Source organism: Podarcis cretensis (assembly GCF_951804945.1).
Source record: "Podarcis cretensis genome assembly, chromosome: 6".
NCBI classification, from domain to species: Eukaryota; Metazoa; Chordata; class Lepidosauria; order Squamata; family Lacertidae; genus Podarcis; species Podarcis cretensis.
This window is the reverse complement of record NC_137175.1, coordinates 57814786-57837511: the sequence shown is the minus strand read 5'-3', so window position 1 is coordinate 57837511 and position 22726 is coordinate 57814786. Positions and strand designations below refer to the sequence as shown.

Below are 22726 nucleotides of genomic sequence, written 5' to 3'. Positions count from 1 at the left end.
TTTTTAAGGATAGCTGTGTTTTAGTTCACATATTGGTTCTGGAGGCTAGTCAGGAATCAGGGAGTTATAATCCAACAACATTAGGAGGACTGTAAGTTCCCACCTCTGCCCTAAATAAAGAAGGAAGGTTATTGTCCACGCTGGCAGTTTGCGAGGGAGGTGTAGGTGGGGCCTCGCCATCTGTACGTGTCTCTTCTTGAGCCGCAAGCGCAGTTGGGGGCACCACGGTAGTGTCCAAGTCCCCAACCCTGCGCCTAAGCTGGTCTATGTGCCGTCGCCACAAGCGTCCGTCTTCGAGTGCCACCTGGTACGAGCGAGGTCCAGTGACTCCCACTACTGTGGCTGGCACCCAAGGAATGTCCCCCACATAGTTCCGGGCAAAGACCTGGTTTCCTGGGACAAATGACCGTGGCGCGTTGGCACAGCCTGGGGGTTCAGCCACGGCAAAGTCCGGGTGTAGCCGGTCGAACGGTGACCTGAGGCGGCGGCCCATAAGCAGTTCAGCAGGACTCCGCCCTGTGGCCGCATGAGGGGTGATGTGTTGCACGAACAAGTATTCGGCGACCCGCTCATGCCAGTCTCCCCGGTCCAGGCGCGCCAGTGCCTCTTTTGCCGAGCGCACCATTCTTTCCGCTTGCCCGTTGCTGGATGGATGAAAGGGTGCCATTAGGGCATGGCGGATGCCCAGTCCCAAAAGATACCACTCAAACGTGCCTGACGTGAACTGCGGTCCGTTGTCAGAGACAAGGACATCAGGACACCCATGCGTTGCAAACAGGCCTCACAGCACCCGGATGACGGCTTCGGTAGTGGTGGAGGGCATCAGGGCGACCTCCAGCCATTTGGAATAGGCGTCCACCACTACCATAAAGGTCCGGCCGTGAAAGGGGCCAGCCAGATCGATGTGCACCCTCGACCAGGGTGTCTTTGGCGTCTCCCAGGTGTGTCCCTTAGCTGCCGGTGGTGCAGGCCTCGACTCTTGGCACGCTTGACAGGCGGACACCCAGGCAGTGATGGCATCGTCCATATTAGGCCACCAGACGTAACACCGAGCCAACGCCTTCATTTTGACAATTCCCGGGTGGCCAACGTGCAGAGCCTCCAGGACGCGCTGACGGAGTCCCTGGGGAATCACGACGCGGTCTCCCCACAGCAGAGAGCCGCGATGAGCTGAGAGTTCATGTTGTCTGGTTGCGAAGGGCTGGAAGTCCGATGCAAAAGGCCCTTGTGGCCACCCCCTCCACACCCAGTTGAGCACCCGGCTGATGGTGCGATCCTGGGCAGACGCAGAGGCCACAGTGGCAGCCGATACAGGCGCTGCCGGAAGATCCTCAATCAGAAGGAGCGATGAAGCTGGAGCCGGGTCTTCCACAAATGCTGGAAGAGGGCAACGGCTGAGGGCGTCGGCATGACCCATCGATTTCCCGGGGCGATGGATGAGCCGGTAGTGGTAGGCAGCCAGGAAAACAGTCCATCGCAGCATGCGTGGCGAGAGGACCGGTGGAGTTAGACGATCACCGGCGAGGAGGCCCAGGAGTGGCTTGTGGTCAGTGATGAGGTCAAAAGCCCTGCCATAGAGGTATTCATGGAACCTCTTCACTCCAGCCACAAGTGCCAGTGCCTCCTTGTCGAGCTGGCTGTAATTCCGTTCCGTCGGAGATGGGGTCCTGGAAAAGTAGGCGAGCGGTGCTTCTCTTCCGTCTGGAAAACGGTGACTAAGGACAGCACCGATGCCAAAAGGTGAGGCGTCGCAGGCAAGGACCAGCGGCCTGGATTCACTGTACTGTACCAGCACACTGTCTGATGAAAGGAGAGCCTTGACCGCGTTGAAGGCCGCCGTCTCCCGATGACCCCAGGCCCAAGGTGTCTTTGTGCTAAGGAGTCGGTGAAGAGGCTCAGCCACTGTGGCTTTGTGGGGCAGGAACATGTTATAAAAGTTCAGCAGCCCCAGGAACGCCTGCAACTCCGTCTTGTTCTTTGGGGTGGGGGCCTGCTGGATAGCGCGGATCTTGGATGTGGTCGGGTGAAGGCCGGAGGCATCGATAAGATAGCCCAGGAACTCTACCTGTGGAACGGCGATCTGGCACTTTTCCCTCTTTACCTTGAGCCCAGCCTCTTCATGATGCACCGGAACTGGCTCCCTAGCAAGACGCGGGCTGCTGGACTTGCGGATCTCCTGGGCGGAGCGTTCAGCAGCTTCTGAGGCCACAGCCTCCTCAATGGCTTTCTGTAGCGTGAGGTCTGGCTTGACGAGGAGACGCCGTTGCAGATGGATGTCCCGGACCCCGCAGACGATTCGATCCATCAGGGCATCGTCTAAGTCTCGGAACTCACAGTGCATTGCAGCCTGTCGCAGGGTGATGGTGTAGTTGTTGATTGACTCCCCCTCTGCCTGGTTCCGGTGGTAGAACGCATGGCGGGCAGCAATCTTGGACGGCTTTGGTGCGTAGTGGTTGCGGAGCTTCTCTTGGATCGTGTCCCATGGTGTTGCCTGGACTGCTTCAGGCGCAACCAATGCTCGAGCCGTCTCAAACACCTCAGGCCCACAGAGGCTGAGGAATAGGCCCCGCTTCCGATCCTTTGATACTGCTGTCAGCTCGTTGGCTTGGAGGTAGCAGTCGAACCGAGCAAGGTAGGAGTCCCATGATTCAGAGGCTGGCGCAAACGGCGGTAGAGGCACAAGTGAAGCCATGATTCCGATGCCGGCGTGAAGGGCGATGGATGGAACACAGTGCTCTTAGCCAGAACAGTCAGCTCTGAATTGGTTCTGTCCAGTGATTTCGCTCAGTGATTTCGCTCTGTGATTCAGCTCAGTGATTCAGCTCAGTTCAGAGGCTGGCCGCATCTGGCTGTGCTCTGATGTCCATCGATCCCATCCTCGTCGCCAGTGTTAAGTTGTGAGTTGACATAGCAGACGACACAGCGATTTCTCCAAGTAGCTCTTTATTTTGTAAGCTGGAATAGAACTGACTGCAAACAGCTCAGCCGGCCTGCTTTTATAGGCAGCCGGCTGTCAACATTGTAGCAACAACAGCCCAGCGTTTCCCGCCTAAAATAACTGACGTGGACCTGAGTGAAAACTATCTACAGACCTGAGTGAAAACTATATACAGTATCCCCCTGCTGGCCCAGGGTGAAACTTCACTACATAACAGTTATATAAATCTAATAAGTAAGTAAGTACCATAAGTATTCAGAGACGTGCAAGTAATAATAACAGAAGCAAGCACCTAGTATTGTACATAGAAACTCCACATATATTCAGGCAAGCTCTGGGATTAGGGAATGGAAAAGACAGAAATCCTACCAACCTGGGTTGTTTTTTTGACAACCCTCTTTTCAGACTTCTCTCTGCAACTGTGATTAAAACAACAACAACTATTCCATATTCTGAATTCCAGGCTGACCATTGCATATAGATTCCGAACTATATACAGGCCTGACTATTTGAATAGTTGCCATTTGAAGCCATTGTTTCAAGCCAGGAACTGTTGCCAGATGAAAAGAGGTGAAGACCATAGGGAGCAGATGTCTCAGGGGTATCCCGTTATAGTCTGCTTAACAATGCGTGTAAACATTTTGTGGGTTCATATTCATGCATTTTTAGTGTGTGCGAAAGATGGGAGGGGAATATTATTTCTTTACTGCTTAACCCTTTTATTAGTTTACATTTACATTTATTAATTTAAACTATCTATTCCCTCTTTTTCTTTCTGCACCAACTTCTAGGTGGGTATATTAATAAGCTGTTCCTCACCATGTTCATGCATTTCTGCTTTCATTGCTAAGAAGCTCAGTGCTTTTTCCTAAGGGAGAAATGTACAAGCAATAAGCTTTGCAGTGCCCAGTTACAATGAAATTGACATGGCAAATTGGAATCTACTATATTGATAAGAAGTAATGAATTTCCCAGTGGGGAAATTTGCAAGGAGCAAGAAAAGAATAAGTGCCAGAATCAAACTGACTAGGTAACTGGCATTAACACTTTTAATGGGAAAGGTTTTTCATCGGTCACACTTAAGCTTTCTCCTAATAGTCTTCTATAAGTCAGTTTTATTGTTCATCGTATCTCCACAATGACAATCTTATTTGGAATCCTTTTTATTAGTGAGAAGAATTAGCTTATCATCCTGGGGAAATTTCAAAATATAATATCCATGTGGTACCTGAATGAGAAAATGACAGAATACCTCTTCTTATAAGAGTGTCACCTGTGACATTTTGATGCACTCGGATTAACATGGGAGCAGGAATCTATCACTTTAGCTGCTGTTCAGTAAACAATGCAATAATTAATACAATCTGGGAGGCAGGTGGCTCCATTTAGCCTTGGCACAAAGTAGGATGTTTTTTCCTTCTTCATTGCGAAATATAAGCCAACGACACTGAATTCTAATAATGAAACTTGGTCTGTTCAGTTCATATCAGCACCTAATGTAGGCAGGATTAATCATCTTTAAAATGTGCTATCTGTTCATAATCAGTCCTAGGGATAGGGTGAATATGGCAGAGTTATTCATAAGCTGTGTTTCTAAGCTATTTATCTTGATCAGAGCACTGTCAACACCTGTTATCAAATACAGTACTCATTGAGTAGTCTATAGAATTATCCACACATGTATTTTCTTTATAAATCTAAACAGAAATAAAACCACATGCATCCCTCACTATGTTATGATTATGGAAGCAGGTGTTATGTGCAGATCCACTTCTGAATCAGGTCCTGCAAGTATGAAAAAGCAATTGCTTACTCTTGATAGATCCGTGTATGTATTGCTCCTGGAATGGAGCCATGAGTTCCACATTATACAATCACTGCTATCAGCTTTGATACTCTTGGTCACCTGGAGATGAGGGCATGTGAGAGGGGATTGCAAAGTGCATATTCTGTTCCTGAATAAATTAAATCACAGAGACAAATGTGCTACTCTTATTTCCTTAGATGGCTTCCGTAACAGATGCCAGATATGGACACAAGGATGCTTCCGACCAGAACTTTGATTATATGTTCAAACTCCTGATCATTGGCAACAGCAGCGTGGGCAAGACTTCCTTCCTCTTTAGATATGCTGATGACACTTTCACACCAGCCTTTGTCAGTACTGTGGGGATCGACTTCAAAGTGAAGACTGTTTACAGGAATGACAAGAGGGTAAAACTGCAGATTTGGGTGAGTATCATTTATTCTGGAATCATTAACCTTATGCACAAATGTAATGGAAAGTGGATCAAATTGTGGTTATGGCATATTTGTACTACACGGGCCTTTTGCTTGCATTTTATGTAAGCAGAAGATGTATTAATTATTTGTTTACCTTGTGTCCCTTCGTCTAATGGAAGGGCTTCCATTTGTGGTAGGAACTGAGATCCTGGGGAAGCCTTCTGCTGGAGGCATGAGGGTGATTTTTGCTGATCCCCCTTTCCTCTGAAGTTCCCTCACCCAATAACACCTGACATACTACAGTGGTGCCTCGCAAGACGAAAATAATCCATTCCGCGAACCTCTTCGTCTAGCGTTTTTTTCATCTTGTGAAGCATCCCTATTAGCGGATTAGCGCTATTAGCGGTTTAGCGGCTTAGAAAAAGGGGGGGAGGGGAAAGACTCGCAAGACGTTTTCGTCTTGCGAAGCAAGCCCGTAGGGAAATTCATCTTGCGAAGTGCCTCGAAAAACGGAAAACCCTTTCGTCTAGCGGGTTTTTCGTCTTGCGAGGCATTCATCTTGCAGGGCACCGCTGTATTCTGTAAAGTTTTCCAACCCTCTGAAACAGCTTTTAGGGGGCACAAGGAGGAATAAAAATCATCTCCTTGCCTACCCCTAGTGGAAGCAACCCATGAGTAAAGTAGGCTGGATCCAACCCAGAATCTGGATCTGAAACTATTATCATTGCTCTTTATGGGTTACTGAGATCATTTGGGACAGCTGTTAGAGTGTGTCTTCTTGTGTATGAAATCAGATTCAAGTGATCCTTCTTTCAGGATGCCTTCACACTTTTTTCTCTGGAACTGCCATGCTTTGCTCACTCACTTTTTACAGAGTATTTCGATGATGGTGTTATCATTATAGTGCTTTCTGTGTTGTTCTCCTGTGTTTTCTGGCTTGAGCTTGAGACTGTTTTCTTGCAGTCAAATGAAGCTGCAACATTAGCCTGTCTAGTGTGAAGAGGCTTGTAGGGTTCCTGTTCCTTTCAACTAGGGTTAGCTAACCTATGGGCCTCCACATGTTGTTGGACTCCCTTAGCCCCAGCCAGCATGACCATTGGTGGATGATGGGAATTGTAGTCCAGCAACATCTGGAGAACCACAAGTTAGCCATTCCTGCTTTAAACACTTATTATTTGCAAATTTAGTTACTCTGATTACTTCCATTTTATTATTTCTTGTTGGTCCTGGTTGGCAGAAGAGCCTCTCAGCTGCCCCTTAAATCAAGTCCGTGAACTATTCCATATCAGTTTCTGTTCCCACAGTGGGGAGGAGGAAGAGTCTATAGAAATCACTTTCCTCTGTTTTTTTCTATATTGTATTTAATAAAATGGCAGCCCATATCTTCCTGCATTATCTCTCTCTCTTTCTCTCTGAGCAACATTCATGGTAACTGGTGGGGGCAGAATGGTGGAATCATACCTGTTTTTTTCCTTGTACTGCCACTTATCACCAAGCAAATCTTCACCTCAGAGTTACACACACCAACCTCCTTGACAGGCGATACTTCTCCCTTTGTCCATACTCCCTGTACTATCATTGACTCAACCAAACTTTGGGCTGTGTTCACATTACTGTCTTTAAGTACAGTGAAACTATCCCCCCTTTCACAGCTCCCCCCTGCAAGCTGTTCACAACAGCATAACCTTATTGGTGTCTGATGTTTTTCTGATTCTGGACACGTCAGGGGGCATTAATGCAAAGCTGTGCAGGATGTCTTTACCCTAAACAAAGATGTCCACACCTGATGGTACATGAAGTATGTGCTGTGGAATCCTAATCATTTTGACATTTGTAACTGAATCTCTTGATTACCAGACTGCAGCATGTAATCCCAATGGACGCATCATTTCATTCCCCCATCCAAACCTTTGATAATCTGAATATTTAGAATCTATTTGTGATGGAGTTTTTTGTGCTTTTTTTAAGATAGTTAAAAGAGCATGCAGTCCTCATGCTTTTGTTTTGTTTCTTATCCCCTTCATTGTTCTACTTGGTTAAAAGATTTGGGTTTTGTATATAAGTGTGACTTTTCCTCTTAGGCTGTGGATGAGGGAGGAATTACAAAAGGAAAGAAAAAGATTAATGGCGCCGCTTTGAAAGTCTCACTTTTGTTGAAAGCTATTGTGGTTGTGCTGTGTAAAAATAGCCTGTTCCACCTCAAAGGCATAAACAAGATATATAATAAAGAATGTATTTTTACATTTAGCACTCTTAAGGTATTTGTGAAGGTGATTTGGTTCAAGTAACTGAATAAACATTTCCGAAACTGGAATAGTTTAGTCTTTTTATCTGGGTGATATTATTATTTCCTTGTGTTAGTGGGGTTTTTTTAAACGCATGGTTCTTGCAAGTTCTTTTGTGCAGTATAATTGTTTGTGACACTTGCATTTTTAAATGTGTGAATAATAAAGCTTCACAACAACAGCTAAGATCCAAAGAACTGTGAAACTAGTTTGATGAACCCAAGAGACTACGCAGCACAATTTTTTGTACTGTGTAGTCAGAAATAAATGGGAGCTTAATCCTAAATACGTAAGTGTGCTTTAGCAGGGACAGGGAACCTGTGTCCCTCCAGATATTGCTGGACTCCACCTCCCATCAGCCCCAGCCAGCATGACCAGTGCTCAGGGATCATGGGAGTTGTAGTCCAGCAACCTCTGGAGGGCCACAGGTTCCCCATCCCTAGTATATAAGATTGCAAGCTTTTAACTAAGAGCAAGCCCCACTGAACCTAGTAGAACACTATTAGGCACCCCCTCAAATAGCAGGACCCCCGCAACACATGGAAAACCTTGAAATGGAGAGGGTTTTGAAGTTTTGTTGTTGTCCTATATTCTGTATCATATTATCTGCAGTTGTTGTTTTCTTGTGACCCGTGCCTTTGGTGTGCTTTGGTGTAAAAATTATTCAAACAACATACTAGGTGGATTTTCAGAATTAATCTGTGTTTTGATATGGAAACAAGCCCTTTTGCATGAGCCCAAGTCAGGGATGAGGAACTGGCTGCCCTCCAGGTGTTTAGAACTGCAGCTCCCATCAGCTCCAGCTAGCTTGGCCAATGGTCAGGGATGATGGGAGGTGTAGTGTGGCAACTATGGGTTTGGGCATGCTGAGCAGCTCTGTGCATATTTACAGTGGTACCTCAGTTGTCAAACGTAATCCGTTCTCGAAGACCGTTTAACTTCTGAAACGCTTGACAACCGAGGCGCAATGGGCAGTCTGCAATTTTAATTGGAAAAAAATGAGAAAAATACAACAGAAGCCGTTCAACTTCCGAGGCACGTTGGAAACCAGAAGCAATTACTTCCAGGTTTTCGGGGTTCAAAAACCAAAACGTTTGGCAACGGAGACGTCTGAAAATCGGGGTGCCACTGTACTTGGAAGCAAGTTCCACTGCATTCATTAGGGCTTACTCCCAGATAAATGTGTTTAGGATTGCAGCCTTATGTGTTTAAGAGCTAAATTATAATCTCCCTTTGTCTCCTGGCTAAAAGCCTTCTGATACTCAGTTCTGAACTGCTGGAGATATTAATTACTGATCAGAAAGGAAAGCTTGGATAGCAGTGTTTTCCCATTTTTTATTTTTTTTTAAATCGAAGAGTTAAGTTAGCACAGTCCATAGCAGATGGCAACAGCATTACTGTACACTTAGGTTGCCTAGCAGCCAGAGAAAAGTGTATTGAAAAGACCAGGAGGGAGCCAGAGCGGATGAATAGAAGTGGACTTTAAGTGAGAAAAGGACAATGTTGCCTACTTTGCACTGAAAAGCAAAACTGGGTCCTATATATTTATTTGGTTACAGGAATGCTGCTATTAAATAACTAAGGGTACATCATATGAAAACTTCAGCTTTTCATGATCTCAGAGTTATTACCAACTCACATCTCTTGGCCTTGCCAACCTCACAGGGTTGTTGTGAGGATAAAATCGGGGGGGGGGGAGGGACACACACACACACACACCATGTACATTACCCCAACTTTTTTAGAGGAAAGGTGGAATATAAATGAATGTTTATGCTGGAATTTGCTCTTGTTGTTGTAATACTTAGTGATTACATAGGTATTTCAATGCTTTCTGTTTTTAAGGTGCTCAAAGAACATGGTTATTGAGTGGCATATAAATGCTATAAACAAACACATATTTTTTCACCATACCAGAATGAGGGCCATTTTAACTTGGCATGTAAGCTTGAGAAGGGGAGCTGTGATGAATTTTGTTTCCTCCACTTCCCTAACAAACCACTAATACTGAAAGTTACTGCTTTTCTACCTGCCCTGGAAGCTGAACACATCCTCTGTTGGACCTGGGGCTGTATTTCTTAACAGCCTGATATGCACATAACTGTAAAATATGGTGTCTGGCAGACAATCAGTTAGACTTTGGTTTGTTGTGTCACAGAATAGCTAAAAAGGACCTTCAGAATGACTTGCAGCTCTTTGCTTATGCCTCTGTAGCTTCTGGGTGGTGACAGCTCCTTTGCTATAGTTAAAGAAGAGGTTGGTTTCTCACATAATGCTAAGCTATGGTTAATGTTAGCTAAGGTTTGTAAGCCAACTACAAACCCTGGTTAATGAGCTATCTTTAGGTAATAAATCATAGATAAGCTGCTGGATTGGGTTCTCACATTGCACTAAGCCATGGTTTTATAAATTATAGTTTAGTGTTACATGTGAAAAAGGCCATTCCATGAGATTTTTTAAAATCAGCAGTAAATTCAACATCAAATTTTATGCTTATGGAAGAAAAATAAAGTATTTTTCTATGTATAAGACGCCCCCATGTATAAAATGCCCCCTATTTTGGGGGACGCAAATTTAAGAAAATGGGGAGGGGAGATGTATCTGTGTATAAGATGCCCCCTATTTATTGACATTATTTTTTAGGGGAAAACCCTAGTCTTATACACTGAAAAATATGGTATATATCCACATTTTAGGGAACAAAATCTGCCTTGTGTCATATCCATTAAAAATATTCAGTTAACTAGATTTATGGGCAATATTAATAATTTTCATGAATGGTAGAGAGATACAGTTCCACAGCAATCATGCACAGCTGCTGCTAGAAATAGCTAACATCATCCTATTTTTGTAGAGATAATTAAAGCAAATTGAAACTTGACAACCACAAATTACGCTGGATGACTGTTTCTTTTTCCTTTCTTTTGCCAAAATCAATTTGGAAGCAGCTGCCTACATGTAAAATATGGTAACAATTTTTTTTCCATGCACGTACAACAATTGGTGCGAAGCACGTAAAGTGATGCAATGATGAAAATCTATTTTTCTCTGAATGAAACATAAATTCTGTAGCTGTGATTCTGTAATCAAGTGTGCCTAATTTTATACTGCAAGGTTAGAAATATATATTTTTTATTCAAAAATAAATAATTATGTATCATCTGTTCTCAAACTCGAGAGTTTCCTATTTCTGTTGCAGCTGTGAAGTATTCATCATGAACTACTCTAGAATTGCTGCTTGCACCAATTCATCTCTAAAAGAGACGCACAGCTGCTAAGCTGGATGTATGAAAGATGAGTAATACTGTACATAGATGATAGAATGTACATACAACTGAAACAAGAGGAACTAAGGAGGTTATATAGTTATAAAATCAATATGCAAGATGAGCTAAGAATGTAAGACGATCTAGGTTTTTAATACATTGAAACTGGAGAGAAGATTTAGGGGAAGATGTGGTTACGGGAGCTCAGATTCCCAGTGATCTTTTTGTACCTCTCCCATCAGATGTCAAGGCAATAAAGAACTACACAATTTTTAGAAGACATCTGAAGGCAATGCTGTATCGGGAAGTTTTTAACGTTTGACGTTTTATTATGTTGTTATAATCTGCTGGAAGCCACCCAGAGTGGCTGGGGAAACCTAGCCAGATGGGCGGAGTATCATCATCATCATCATCATCATCATCATCATATAGTTGTTATTATTATTGTAATTGTGCTTAGTTACCAGAATATGATCCTATTAGGACATTGCTTTCACATCTTTTATTGACTCATTGTAGTGATCCTCTTGAGCAAGCGACATTAATAGGTGAACCAGAAACACACTGATCTTTGCAGTACTGACCAGGGCCAGCCCTCCCATGAGGCTGTGTTAGGTGACCGCCTCAGGCAGCAGGATCTGCACAATCTACATAGATCTGACCCCCAATACATAGGTGTGGCTGCCCTGTAATGCTTCTTCTCTAGCTGCTGCCTGCCTCTCTTCCTTCTCTGGCTTTGGCTTCTGGGTTGGTTTCAGTTTCTGCCTCCTTTTTGCCTGGGCGGGGGGCTGCTGTGCAAGCATAATGTCTCCTTCTTTTCACGGAGGCCAGAGAGGGCGAGAAGGAGAAGCCAAAGCTGCTGCTTTACCAGTGTTCCCTCCCTCCCAACAGATGCAGATCTTCACTCTCAACTTCTCCCCGCCCCCATATTGATGCTGCCTCCCTTTTACCTGATGCTGATCTTTATTCCTCCCTCGTATCCTGATGCTCATTTACTGCAAGGTATGTGTGCATAGTATTGCAGCCAGAAAATGAGAGTTTAGTAAAGAAGGTAAAGGTAAAGGGACCCCTGACCAATAGGTCCAGTCAAGGCCGACTCTGGGGTTGCGGCGCTCATCTCGCTTTATTGGTCGAGGGAGCCGGCGTACAGCTTCCGGGTCATGTGGCCAGCATGACTAAGCCGCTTCTGGCAAACCAGAGCAGCACACGGAAATGCCGTTTACCTTCCGGACGGAGCGGTACCTATTTATCTACCTTCACTTGACGTGCTTTCGAACTGCTAGGTTGGCAGGAGTTAGTAAAGAATCTGCCCTTTTATTCAATAGATGGAGGCTCAAGGTGGCGTTTCCCTCCTCATTTAATACATCACAACCCTGTGACTGATCTATAAATGAGAGTTATGTCCAAACTGCATATTACATGTCTCATACCAAATAAATAAACACCTCATGAGTAATGTCTGAAGAACCATGCCAGGTCTATCACTCGGATCAAACTAAGCACATACTTTAAAGCACTTTCATGGAATGCAGTTGCAGCGGCGGGGGGAGGGTGTCCCCTCTACTCTAGATTGGTATTACATGGCACAGAGAGTGGACTCTTCCCTCCCTGGCTATTTTTCCTGCTGAAAATTGGCTTCTCGCATAACTGTTTGCTCCCAAAGGTTCAGTTTGCTGCAAATATTTGCTGATTTATTGCTATTAGGTATCTTTTAGACCATGCTTGGAAACAGGGAAGAGCGCTGCCATGATTGGAAACCTTCAACATTTGATGATCTAACATACTGTGGCAACTTTGTCAAGGTCAGAATGTTGTTGGCATCTGTCTGTCTCGAGAGACAATGGAGTGTACCTCTGGGGGTGAAGTCAAACCGCTGGAGAACCACAGCGTCTGCTGTGACTGCAGAGACCAGTAAGTCATAACTGCTTCCTCCTGCGTTAGCAGCACTGAACTGATCTCTCTGGGGTGCAAGCTTGGGCAGTGTGTATGGAGATCCTGGGTTGCCCAGACGACAGCAGGGAATGCATATTTGACCCAACTCCTTTTATCAATATGTGCAAGAAGAATGGATCACTCTCTGCATCTTTCATAAGACATCATCATGCTGTCATGCTATAGTAAACAGTCACCCGAACAAGCCCTACGAATCAATAGGCAAATTTACCACCACTTCACCATGGGGTATCTAAAAAGAGCCTCCTACAAGCATTGCTCTTGTGCAAATCTTGTGAATTTGGACCTACTGTAGAAGGAGTTTTATGGATCAGAAGTAGAGCAAGCTTTGAAATGCACTGTTCCTTATGCCAGATTTTCCTGTCAAACACCATGTTGTTTGCACTTCCAAATGAACTGCAGTCACTACTGAAAATCCCTGGGGCTGCATTTGTCAAACACTTTTTCTTCCTTCTGGAACCAGAAGCTCTTATACCTACCCTTTGTCCATGTCTCAGTTTTTCAGCTATGCTAATTCCTTATCACTTGCACAACCTCTAGCTGACAGTGACTCATAGCTAGAAAATGAAATGTGCATCTGTGATACAGTTATGGGAGTATCTTTTCATAGTAAGCAAAGAAGAATCACAGGGAGATTCATGTCAACTTTTCTTAGACCACCAAGGAGAGAATGGAGCCTGAGGTAGAGAGGATGCAGACCTGGCATATCCAGGGAGAGGGGGAGGGAGGATTGATTTCTGCCCAATTCTAAGGCTGTGGCTCTGGGGGAAGCAAGACCCTCAGAGTATTAATGCTGCCAGTCCTTCCATCATAGGCTCAGGTTGTATATATATGTGTGTAAATGAACCATAGACCACAAAGACACCACAGTCTCCAAAGGAAATACAAACCCTGGGCAAGCGCCTAGAACCCCTGGAAACTCACACCTCTCAAAAATCTCACACCTCTCAAAAATTGGGGTGCCATGCAACAATAGGGGGGGAAAGCTCATTACTTTATCTGAGGGGGTCAGAAATACACAGCATTTATGCTACTACTGCTGATGGAGCTGCATTTCTGCTTTTTTAAATAAACGAATGAGCAGAGTAGTCCCAACTGTTTTAAAAGCACATTCATCTTAATTTACCAGGTTGGGTTGTTATTTCAAGACTTCAGATCATATTTTGAATGTGCCTTCAAATCCAATAAGAATGTATTGGAAATGGTTCTGTAAATGAATAATAATTCATTTTATGTTGTCATGGTAGTTAACAATACCGAATGATTTTTAAGTCTCCTTTTATAAGTATCTTCAGAGTGTTCCCCCTACCCACTTTATGAACTTGAGACTAAGGATGCCTGTAGGATTTTTATTCACTTGTGTGTGGGTGACTAATGGATTTTTAATAGAAGTCACGAAAGGGAATGTGCATGAACATTATTTGGGGAAAATACCTTATATTACTTGTGGAAAACAGCATGTAATAATTGCCTTTGAAATTAAAATCCGGGAAGTTTGCTCAGGCATACCTATTTCAAAAGATGATTGAATTCATGTTCAGAAACAACGGGCAATATGTATCACTATTTTTATGAAGAGGTATTACTTTTAATGATGCAAGATTTTTCTGTCACACTAGCTTCCTTAAGATATTGATTGTAGGGTGGAAATAGAGGGTCAGATTCGGATCTCCAAAACTGAAGCAACTTCAATCCAGGAATTTTTTTCTGAAGGCTTACGTTCCTGGGATTAAGTTTATAATCTGATCCTGGTTTTATGTTCTCAAGGTAGTGTTCTTCCTTGATTTCCATTTCCACTCTGGTTCTCCTGTGTGAAGCAGTGGGGCCCAGTAGTTCCCTAACAGGAGACTGAGGTTGATCTGTTATGAATTTATTGGCTGGGGATTTTCTGTTTAATTGCTGCTCTAGAATCATTACTGATAAAGGGTGACTAATGAATCCAATAATTAACCAAATTATACTGGGCTTCTTGCATCTTTCTTTTTTTAAATAAAGAAATTGGAAATCAGCAATTGAAGCCTTCCTACCCCACCATCCACCCTCCCATCCCTGAACAAACAACTCATTAAGGCAATTACTCACTAATCCCCTAGCTGTGATAACAGGACCCAAGAAAACTGACAGAATCTGGAAAGGGAAAATATTAAATTTTAAAGCATGGGTTCCTAGAAAGTCTTAATAGTTTTTTTTCCTACACTGTCCTGACTTAAGATGCAATTCTGTTTTTTTTAAAATAAAAAATAGAATAAAATGTCCCACAAAACATATTTGAAAAAACATTGGGGGGGGGGGGGACAGCCAAGTGCTACTTATAATTTATCAATGACAGGGTGGTTTAGAAGTTCCTTCTCCTGCTGTGTTACATGACACATTAATATCTTGCTTAATGCTTCTCATAGTACATCTCTTGTAGCTTTAACCTTTGCCTTCCTACTCTTGGGACAGGTCTGCTCCTCTTTCTGACTAAGAATTCCTTCATGGGATGACTTATAGGTTCAGTTTGGACATAACTCTCATTTATAATTTAGTCTGACATGAATGAGCTTCAGGCTCATGTGTCATCACCTTAAACCCCACTCCCAGGTGGTCATAAGAAGCAGCAGCTTTCATTTCCATTTTCAATGAGCCAGAGGTTATCATTGTGTCTCAACCCTTCATCTTAACCATGTTAATCTATGGCTTTGGAAAACAAGCCAACTTCATAAACCACCATTTGAAGCATGCTTCTTTCAACAAATCCTAGTTAAGAAGTCTGTGGAATCACTTCCCTCTACCGCAGAGGTCGGCCTATGGGCGGTTCCAGCCCATGAGCTTCCTTGAACCAGCCCACGGCCGTTCCATGGATTGGCATGGGGATTCCATGCTCCCCCCCGGCGCCATTTTTTTCTTGCCATGGGGACTGAATTCTGGGTTGGAAGAGCGCCAGAAATAGCATGTGTGCATGCACATAGGCGCTCCTCCATCCTGGAAGGGTGCCGGAAATAGCTTGAGTGCACGGGCGCGCAGAGGTCTGCCAGGGAGTGGACTGGACCGGCCTCAAAAAACGTTGCCAACCCCTACTCTACCCCTAGTTTTATGGTAGATAGGGTGGTGCTTTTGTGCACATTCCCGAGGGGCAGGAGCAAGCCCAACTTGTTGAGTCAGGAGAGGGTGCTGAGTGGGATGCTTTAAAGAGCTCTTCTGCCCCAAGACATTGTCTTTTCAGCCTTCAGCGCAGCTCAGCACCCACCTCCGAGGACACAGTGTTGGTTGCCAGTTGATAGGTCTGTGTAGGAATTTTAGATAGCGCTGCAGGGTTTTCCCCACGTACACCACACTTACCAGAAAGTGGACATATTAGTCTCATTTCTAGCCCATGTCACTGTTGTTTATGTTCATTCATAAGGGCACTCCAGCCCATTTCCAGATTAATCTGTAATGGTGAAAAAAAATCTATGAAAGTTCACGTCTAATCACAAAATGACCATGTATCAATGTAGCTCAAGATGAGCATTTTAGGATAAAACACATTTAGAAATGCATACTTTAATGAGGCTTAAATATGCATTTCAAATGCATTTTATAATGAGACTAAAAGGCTCCATGTTTGTGTGCCCAACTCACCACACAAAGGCAGGAGGCTTGAGGGGAGGGGCAGGTGATACAGGCAGATGTTCCCCAGCACAGCTTTGTGAGAGCTATGAGGAACCGGGGTACATGAAAAGCTAGGAAGGGTAGCTTATCTAGAACGGTGAAAGAAGGAAGGCTGCTCTTTGTCTCTCTTACAGGGAACTAGGGCTGGATGGAGGGAGTTAGTTATACTGAAGGAGCTGAAAAAAACAGGGCTTGTACAATGCTAAAACATAGTTTAGTGTAGCATCCAAATGAGGCAATGGATGTGTCCAGTTTCAGATCCACCATGTTGGTACCTCTGGCACATTGCTGGCTTTGAGCTACTGTTAATTTTCTAGAGAAAGGAGTTGGGGTTCAAGTCTCGCAGGAATTACTCAGAAGTGAGGGCAGCACACTTCACACCTGCTGAGAAGCACTTTTAATATATTTTATTTAACAAGATTTATATATCACTTAATTTGAAAACAAAGCACTGAACAGTTTACGTGAAATAATACAAAATATTCATGAGAAAATACCAATAAAAAGAACAATCTTAAAAGTAAAATTGTATGCCTGAGTAGACTTGCCTAAACAGAAAAGTTTTTAGCAGGCACTGAAAGCAATACAGTGGTTGCAATATTAATATTCTTACTTCATATGTTCTAAAGTTGAACTCTGGTACTGAAAACAGATGGTAAAGTTAGAAAAACACATGAGATTGGAAAGAAGACCTAAGGGTACAGGTGAGAGCATAAGCTCTTTCCACCTTGTCCCAGCTGGCTTGATTCTCTCTTGAACTACAAGCTCCACTTGGCTAAAATGAAGATAGGGTCATAGGCCAAAATTAACAGGAGTGCTGCATCCATGGGAAAAGTGGTGTCAAAATAAAATGCCCAGCTATTCAGGTCACCTGGCCACTGGCTCTGATCTCAATTTTTCGTTATACTTCTTGCCCCATCCTTTCCTTTTCTACATCTGGGTTCTCCACTGTGAAGCTTGGCACTTGTCTTTTGACCTTCAGGCTCTGCATGCGTTTTGTAGTGTTTGAGAAAAGGTCAGGTGTCACAGGACTTAAAACTGATGAATAATGTAATCTAGACCCTGTGAGCTTTCGATCTAGGCTGTATAATCACAAGTAAATATGAGCAGGCTTCATTATATCAATTATTTGGCTCCTGTTTTTGAAGTAGCTGCCAAAGAGTCAGAGCCAGAAACGTGTTTTTGAATTAAATGAAAAGACTTAAGAATGGTAGAAATGGCAGGCTGTTGCTGTTAGTGTCTACACTGAGGACTCTCACATAACATTATGCATATGTGTCTGTGTAGGGGGGGTGTGCGTGTACACGCACACACACATCCATGTATCCCTACAGGCTAACTTACACAGATACATGTATTATTATTGTATATTTACATCAGCACCTATAGGAATCCAGTCCTTTTTTTGAAATTAACATCTTTGATTGTCAATCTGTCATAATTCATTGCTCACCAATCCACAGTTAGAGAATGGAGACTCTGGAGTTCAGCCATAGCCTTCCCAGAAAAGGTGGTTTGGACAAGGGAACTGATGGAAGAGGGAAGTCACACTGGAGTTCCTTGGATAAAGGGAAATACTGGGAGTTACTCTGAGAACACAGCAGAGTTACTTAAGAGAACAGGTGCCTGAGGATGGAAGAGTTGGAGGAACAAAGTTTGTGGAGAGGATGTGACAATGGGAGTGTGACTTTGCTCCTGCTTCTTGATCTCTTATCAGCTTTTAATACCATCAACCACAGTATTCTCCTGGCAGCGGCAGACATCGGGGGGGGGGGAGAGAGCCGGGGGGGGGCTGTTGCGCGTCCTGGGGGCGGGGCACACCGCCTGCAGGGGCGTGGTGTCCAGCGCGGGCTGCAGGGGCAGCCGCAATGGCACCCTACTGGGATTGCGCTGCTGGGGGCAGTGCACTCCCCCCGCACTCCTCTTCCTCTGCCAGTGCCTCCTGGACCAGTTCTGGGGAATGGGAAGTGGCTGCAGTCTTACCTTCTGGACCAAGTCCAGAGAGTAAAATTACGAGAGTGTTTTTTGGCACCCTGGCAGCTACGTTATGAATCTGTTTTAGTCTATTCTCCACCCCCCCCCCAAATATTTTTTATTGGTTTTCAATTACAAAAAAATCCAAAACAGACCTCATTATATGCATATCAAATCATAATACCAAATCAAATAACAATTAATCAAATATCCAATTATATAATTTGGGGGACCTCCCGCTTGCTGGATTACAGGTTCAGTAATTCTTTTTTTTCTTCCTGCTTTCAACATCTTATTTATTCCAGTTGTATTCCAATCTTAATCATAGTCTCTTGTTCAACAGCTGCAATTTTTCTGTTTTAGTCTATTCTATTGCGGTTTTAACTTTTTGTATGTTTTAAATTATGGCTGTAATTATTATTTTTAGTGATAATTTTTATCATTTTATCTTTTTTTGTTAACTGCTTTGAGGTTTTCTTCTACAGTCAAGTGGCTTGCCTCTTTTCCTACTGCTTCTTATTTTTTCTCCTTCACCCTCTATCACTATCTCCTATTTATTTTCCAGAAGTACATTTCTTCTGCTTAGTTCAAAAGTGGTGAACACCTGATAAAAGGATGCCTAGTATGAGATCAGATCAGGACACTCCAATATGTTAAATGATGAGTGAGAACAGATGTGGAAGTGGTTTGTGTTTTATAGCACATTTCCTGTGATGCAAAGGATTCATTTCAGACAAGACTGTTGTTTCATTAAAAATAAAATTGAGTAAACATAGTCCAACAAGCTAATGAGCCTTGTTGAGCTCGTTTTAAATTAAGCTTCAGAGAGATCATTTTTGTAATCAGTGAAGGATGAATTTCATTCAACATGTTGACATTAGGACTGATGGATCTGCTCTATATCCATTGGTTTCACCTATAGTTTATTTATTAAATGAGCAGTTATTCTTAAGTATCCAAGTCTTAAAGGGCTTTTCAGACAATCAGAATAACTTGAGTGAGTTCCACTCCTGATCCAATACCCTGATTGCACATGACAGACCATGCAGGTTGTGGTGCGTAGCCTTACTGTGAGGAGAGATGGGGAAATTAGCCTTCCCACTGAGCATTTCTGGGTGAGCATGTTTATATAGGCTTCCGATAACACTTTGGTGCTGGTGTTAAACAGTGCAGAAGTGTAAGGAAATAATGAAATAAAGTTACTTGAAAAGTTGGGGCATTGCATGGGGAAGTATGAATCTCATCTCTTTTTGAGCTTGACTACAAATAATAGTTAAGCACTAGTGCTGTAGTTGTACGCTGAGGCACCCTAGTTGGAGGAGGGTTTGGGTTGTATCCAACTAAGATCTACTCGGAGTAAACCCATTGAAATTAATAGACCTAAATTTGTTACGTCCATGAATATCGGTGGGTCTGCTCTGAGTATGAACTACCATTTGATACAGCCCACTGAATTTTATGAGTGACTCATGAAATGTTGCCATTTGAACTTGAAGAAAAGTTGATAGTCCTGTAACAGAAACAGTGCCTAAGGGAAAATGTCAAGAGTCCTATTCAACCAACATATAAAAGTGGTGTGCTTACTACTCCTCTAACTGCTAAACTGGAAAGCCAGAGGCAAATCTAGTTCTGAAATGACTTAAAAGAGAAAGAGCCCCTGGCTAATAGAGCTCTTTTCAAACCTCAGTCCACTAGGGCTACAATCTTGTGTTCTGCCACTCAAAATTCTTGAACTCATCTATCATTCTGCCTGGAAATGAACTACAGTCAGAGCTAAAGATCCTGCAAAGGTCACTGCCAGCATCCTTTTCCTCCAGAGTACGGAATTCAACCCCGATAGATCAAGCTTTTCCTCCTGTTAGGAGAAATGAGGTGGGGATTTGGATGGTCTGCCCTGTGCTTTGTTTCAGAGCCAAAACCGCCCAAGACATTTTGCTGCCTGAGGCAAAGGACAAGATCACGTCCCATTCATTTGACATAAAGAAGCTGATCAGACTGGCAGCTCAGGCTTATTTTGACATGGGTGATGGGCCAGCATCCTCTTGAGGGCATCAGGCTACTAGGCATGTGCACACACATTTCTGTCTCCTGACACCTCACTACACTGCTCCACAGCACCCATCACCGGAGACAACTATCTCACGCTGCCTGATAGTAGGATCACCCCTGTTAAGAATGTTCTTAGTTTCAGTGAATAAAAACTGAAACTAGAATTGTAGTCTGTGCACAATTCTTAGTTCTTCTTCGGATGTAGAATTCAGTTGTGATGTTTGAGTGTATTTAGAGAACTGCACAGCATACACAAGAGTAAAGTGAATCTGTAGGAAGTGAGAATGGAGCTCCTGGGAGCACACAGAAGAGACATGTTTAATACAGTAAATAAGACTTAGGATAGCAGAAAGAAAAGGTGGAAATTATGAGTGGAACAGTCAATAATTAAGGCAAATGCAAGTTAATCTATAAAGCAGGGGAAATGTTTCAGATGCTTCTGTTTTAAGACACTGAGATTTTTGGTCACATCATTTGACTACCCTTGTCAAAGATAGATCTTATTTTAGAATATAATTTTCAATAAAGAAAGTTCCAGGCAAAGTTTCTGATGTTCACAGATCTAGGAAGGAAATAGAAAACAGTCATTTATTTTAAGCCAACTGGAGGGGTTGGGTGGAAAAAATGTAGGGAATGGTTTTCACAAAGGTAGCTTTAAATAGAAAGACAAAAATTACATCAACGTAAAGGTGAGTTGCCTAAAATAGTCTGTGAAATGACAGATCTTTCCCATATCCCCACAGGCAGTAATAACCACATGGCAGGCTGAAACATAGCCTCTGAACTAAATTGTTGAAAAGGGACAGAAGCAGTTTTGACAATGGTATATTGCAGAGGTTTTTAGTCTTTTGGGGTCCACGGCTCCCTTGACCAACAACGTTCCTTCTGCGGCACCTCTGTGGGGCTCAGGAGCCCAGTTACGTCACCCCTTACCTGCAGAGCCTCTCCTTGGGAGTCCTCTGGGCAGCTGCTACTGCCGCCCCTGGTCTCTGAGCTACCCCCCCCCCATCCCAAAGAGAGGTGCCTCCTCACACTGCCCCACAGGGGCCTGGGAAGCACCCCCTGTCCAGCCCCAAAGGGACAATTCGCCTGGGGTACTAGCCAGGGCTGTTGCAACAAACATCTGTGCAAGCCTTTGAGAGGCAGAGACGCGAGAGGGCATCAGAGGGAAGGAAAGAGGGACAGAGGCTAGTGTTGTCCGCAGCACCCCGACCATCATTGAAGACAACCCAGGGTGCCACAACACACGACACACACTAGTATGTGGTACTGACTGGAATGCAAGCTATCATACAAGGATAAGAATCACATATACTGTTCCACCCACTTTGGCCTCTGGCTCGCTCTCCTTATCACCAACATGCACCTCCCTGAATGTTGGCCGTGAAGGAAAAATGTTCTCCACCCCACCCCTATACGAAGTAAATAATATGTGACATGTGGATCCAGCTGCAGGTTTTCATAACTAATACCTCTGAAAATATAACTTACTTAAAAGAACTGAGAGGAGATGCTTCTGCGTTGCCACTGGAAATTCCAGAGGAGGAGTGTGGGCCAAGTTCATTTATGACCCTCTTGAACATGGGTGAGCTTGGAACATTCTCAGCCAAAATGCCTCATTCCCTCATGAACCACCTTCTGGGGGCTGTGTGCCTGTGGTGGTTGTGGTGGGATGTGACTCTTAACTTTGTAGGGAGGGCTACATTCCTGCCATGCCATGCCTACATCTCTCTCCCTTCTCCATCCAAGTCAGCAAAGAGGCATTATAATAGTTGAAGAACGCATTCTGGCCTTGGTAAGAGCTCTTGAGGGCCTAGAGTAAGGCCCATTAGGGGTGTGGCTTGGTGGATAGAGAGGCCTGTGGGGCCTTTTGGTTTGCAAAAACCTGTTCTTGTCTATATATATTTGGGGCATGTGCATCTCCCAGTCCAATTTAAACCAGCCTTTAGCTTGAAATGAGAAATTTCCCAAATGCTATACAGTGTGGTGCCAAACTGCAAGCAACAGCTATGTTTTCCCTACAGATATAACTGCTGCATCTGTTCAGTGTGAATCAATATCCCTTACCTGCTTCAGACGGGTGGCGGCTTGGCATTTTTAAATAAATAAAGGAAAAATATGTCTGTATCTAATACTGCTGTTATGTTTTCCTTTCAGAATTTGAAATAATTACTTACCCAAACATGGTTTGTACTACCCTAGTCACAAACTGATCATTCACATTGATTGCTTCACCCTCCGCACCGCTCATTTGTGGAATATGCTAACAGTTTCCACTGTGCTTTGGTGCTAAAGAGAAACCGATGCAGTCAGACCCTGAATAGAATCAAAATGTATTTTTGCATCTTGTGGCACAGCGTGCTTTAATAGTGAAGACAGAAAATGGCATCCATTTCAAATTGCTG

The 22726-nt window shown here is 43.7% G+C and overlaps 1 protein-coding gene and 2 long non-coding RNA genes across 5 annotated transcripts in view; 2 read left to right on the top strand and 1 right to left on the bottom strand.

The window, feature by feature from the left end:
- Positions 1–22726, top strand: part of RAB3B (RAB3B, member RAS oncogene family) — a 53147-nt gene that overhangs the window by 8437 nt on the left and 21984 nt on the right. For all 3 annotated transcript variants that reach the window (XM_079982549.1, XM_079982547.1, XM_079982548.1), the window contains exon 2: positions 4943–5170. In XM_079982549.1, coding sequence (XP_079838675.1) covers positions 4943–5170 — 228 coding nt within the window. The remainder of the gene's footprint in view (positions 1–4942; positions 5171–22726) is intronic.
- On the bottom strand, positions 13892–22015 carry LOC307219407. Its single transcript, XR_013840398.1, has 4 exons — positions 21813–22015; positions 17752–17857; positions 15987–16077; positions 13892–14502 (listed from the first exon to the last, which is right to left on the bottom strand). It is a non-coding gene; the product is annotated as an uncharacterized lncRNA (long non-coding RNA).
- LOC307219406 lies at positions 16022–22453 on the top strand. The gene is made up of 2 exons (XR_013840397.1): positions 16022–16085; positions 22015–22453. It is a non-coding gene; the product is annotated as an uncharacterized lncRNA (long non-coding RNA).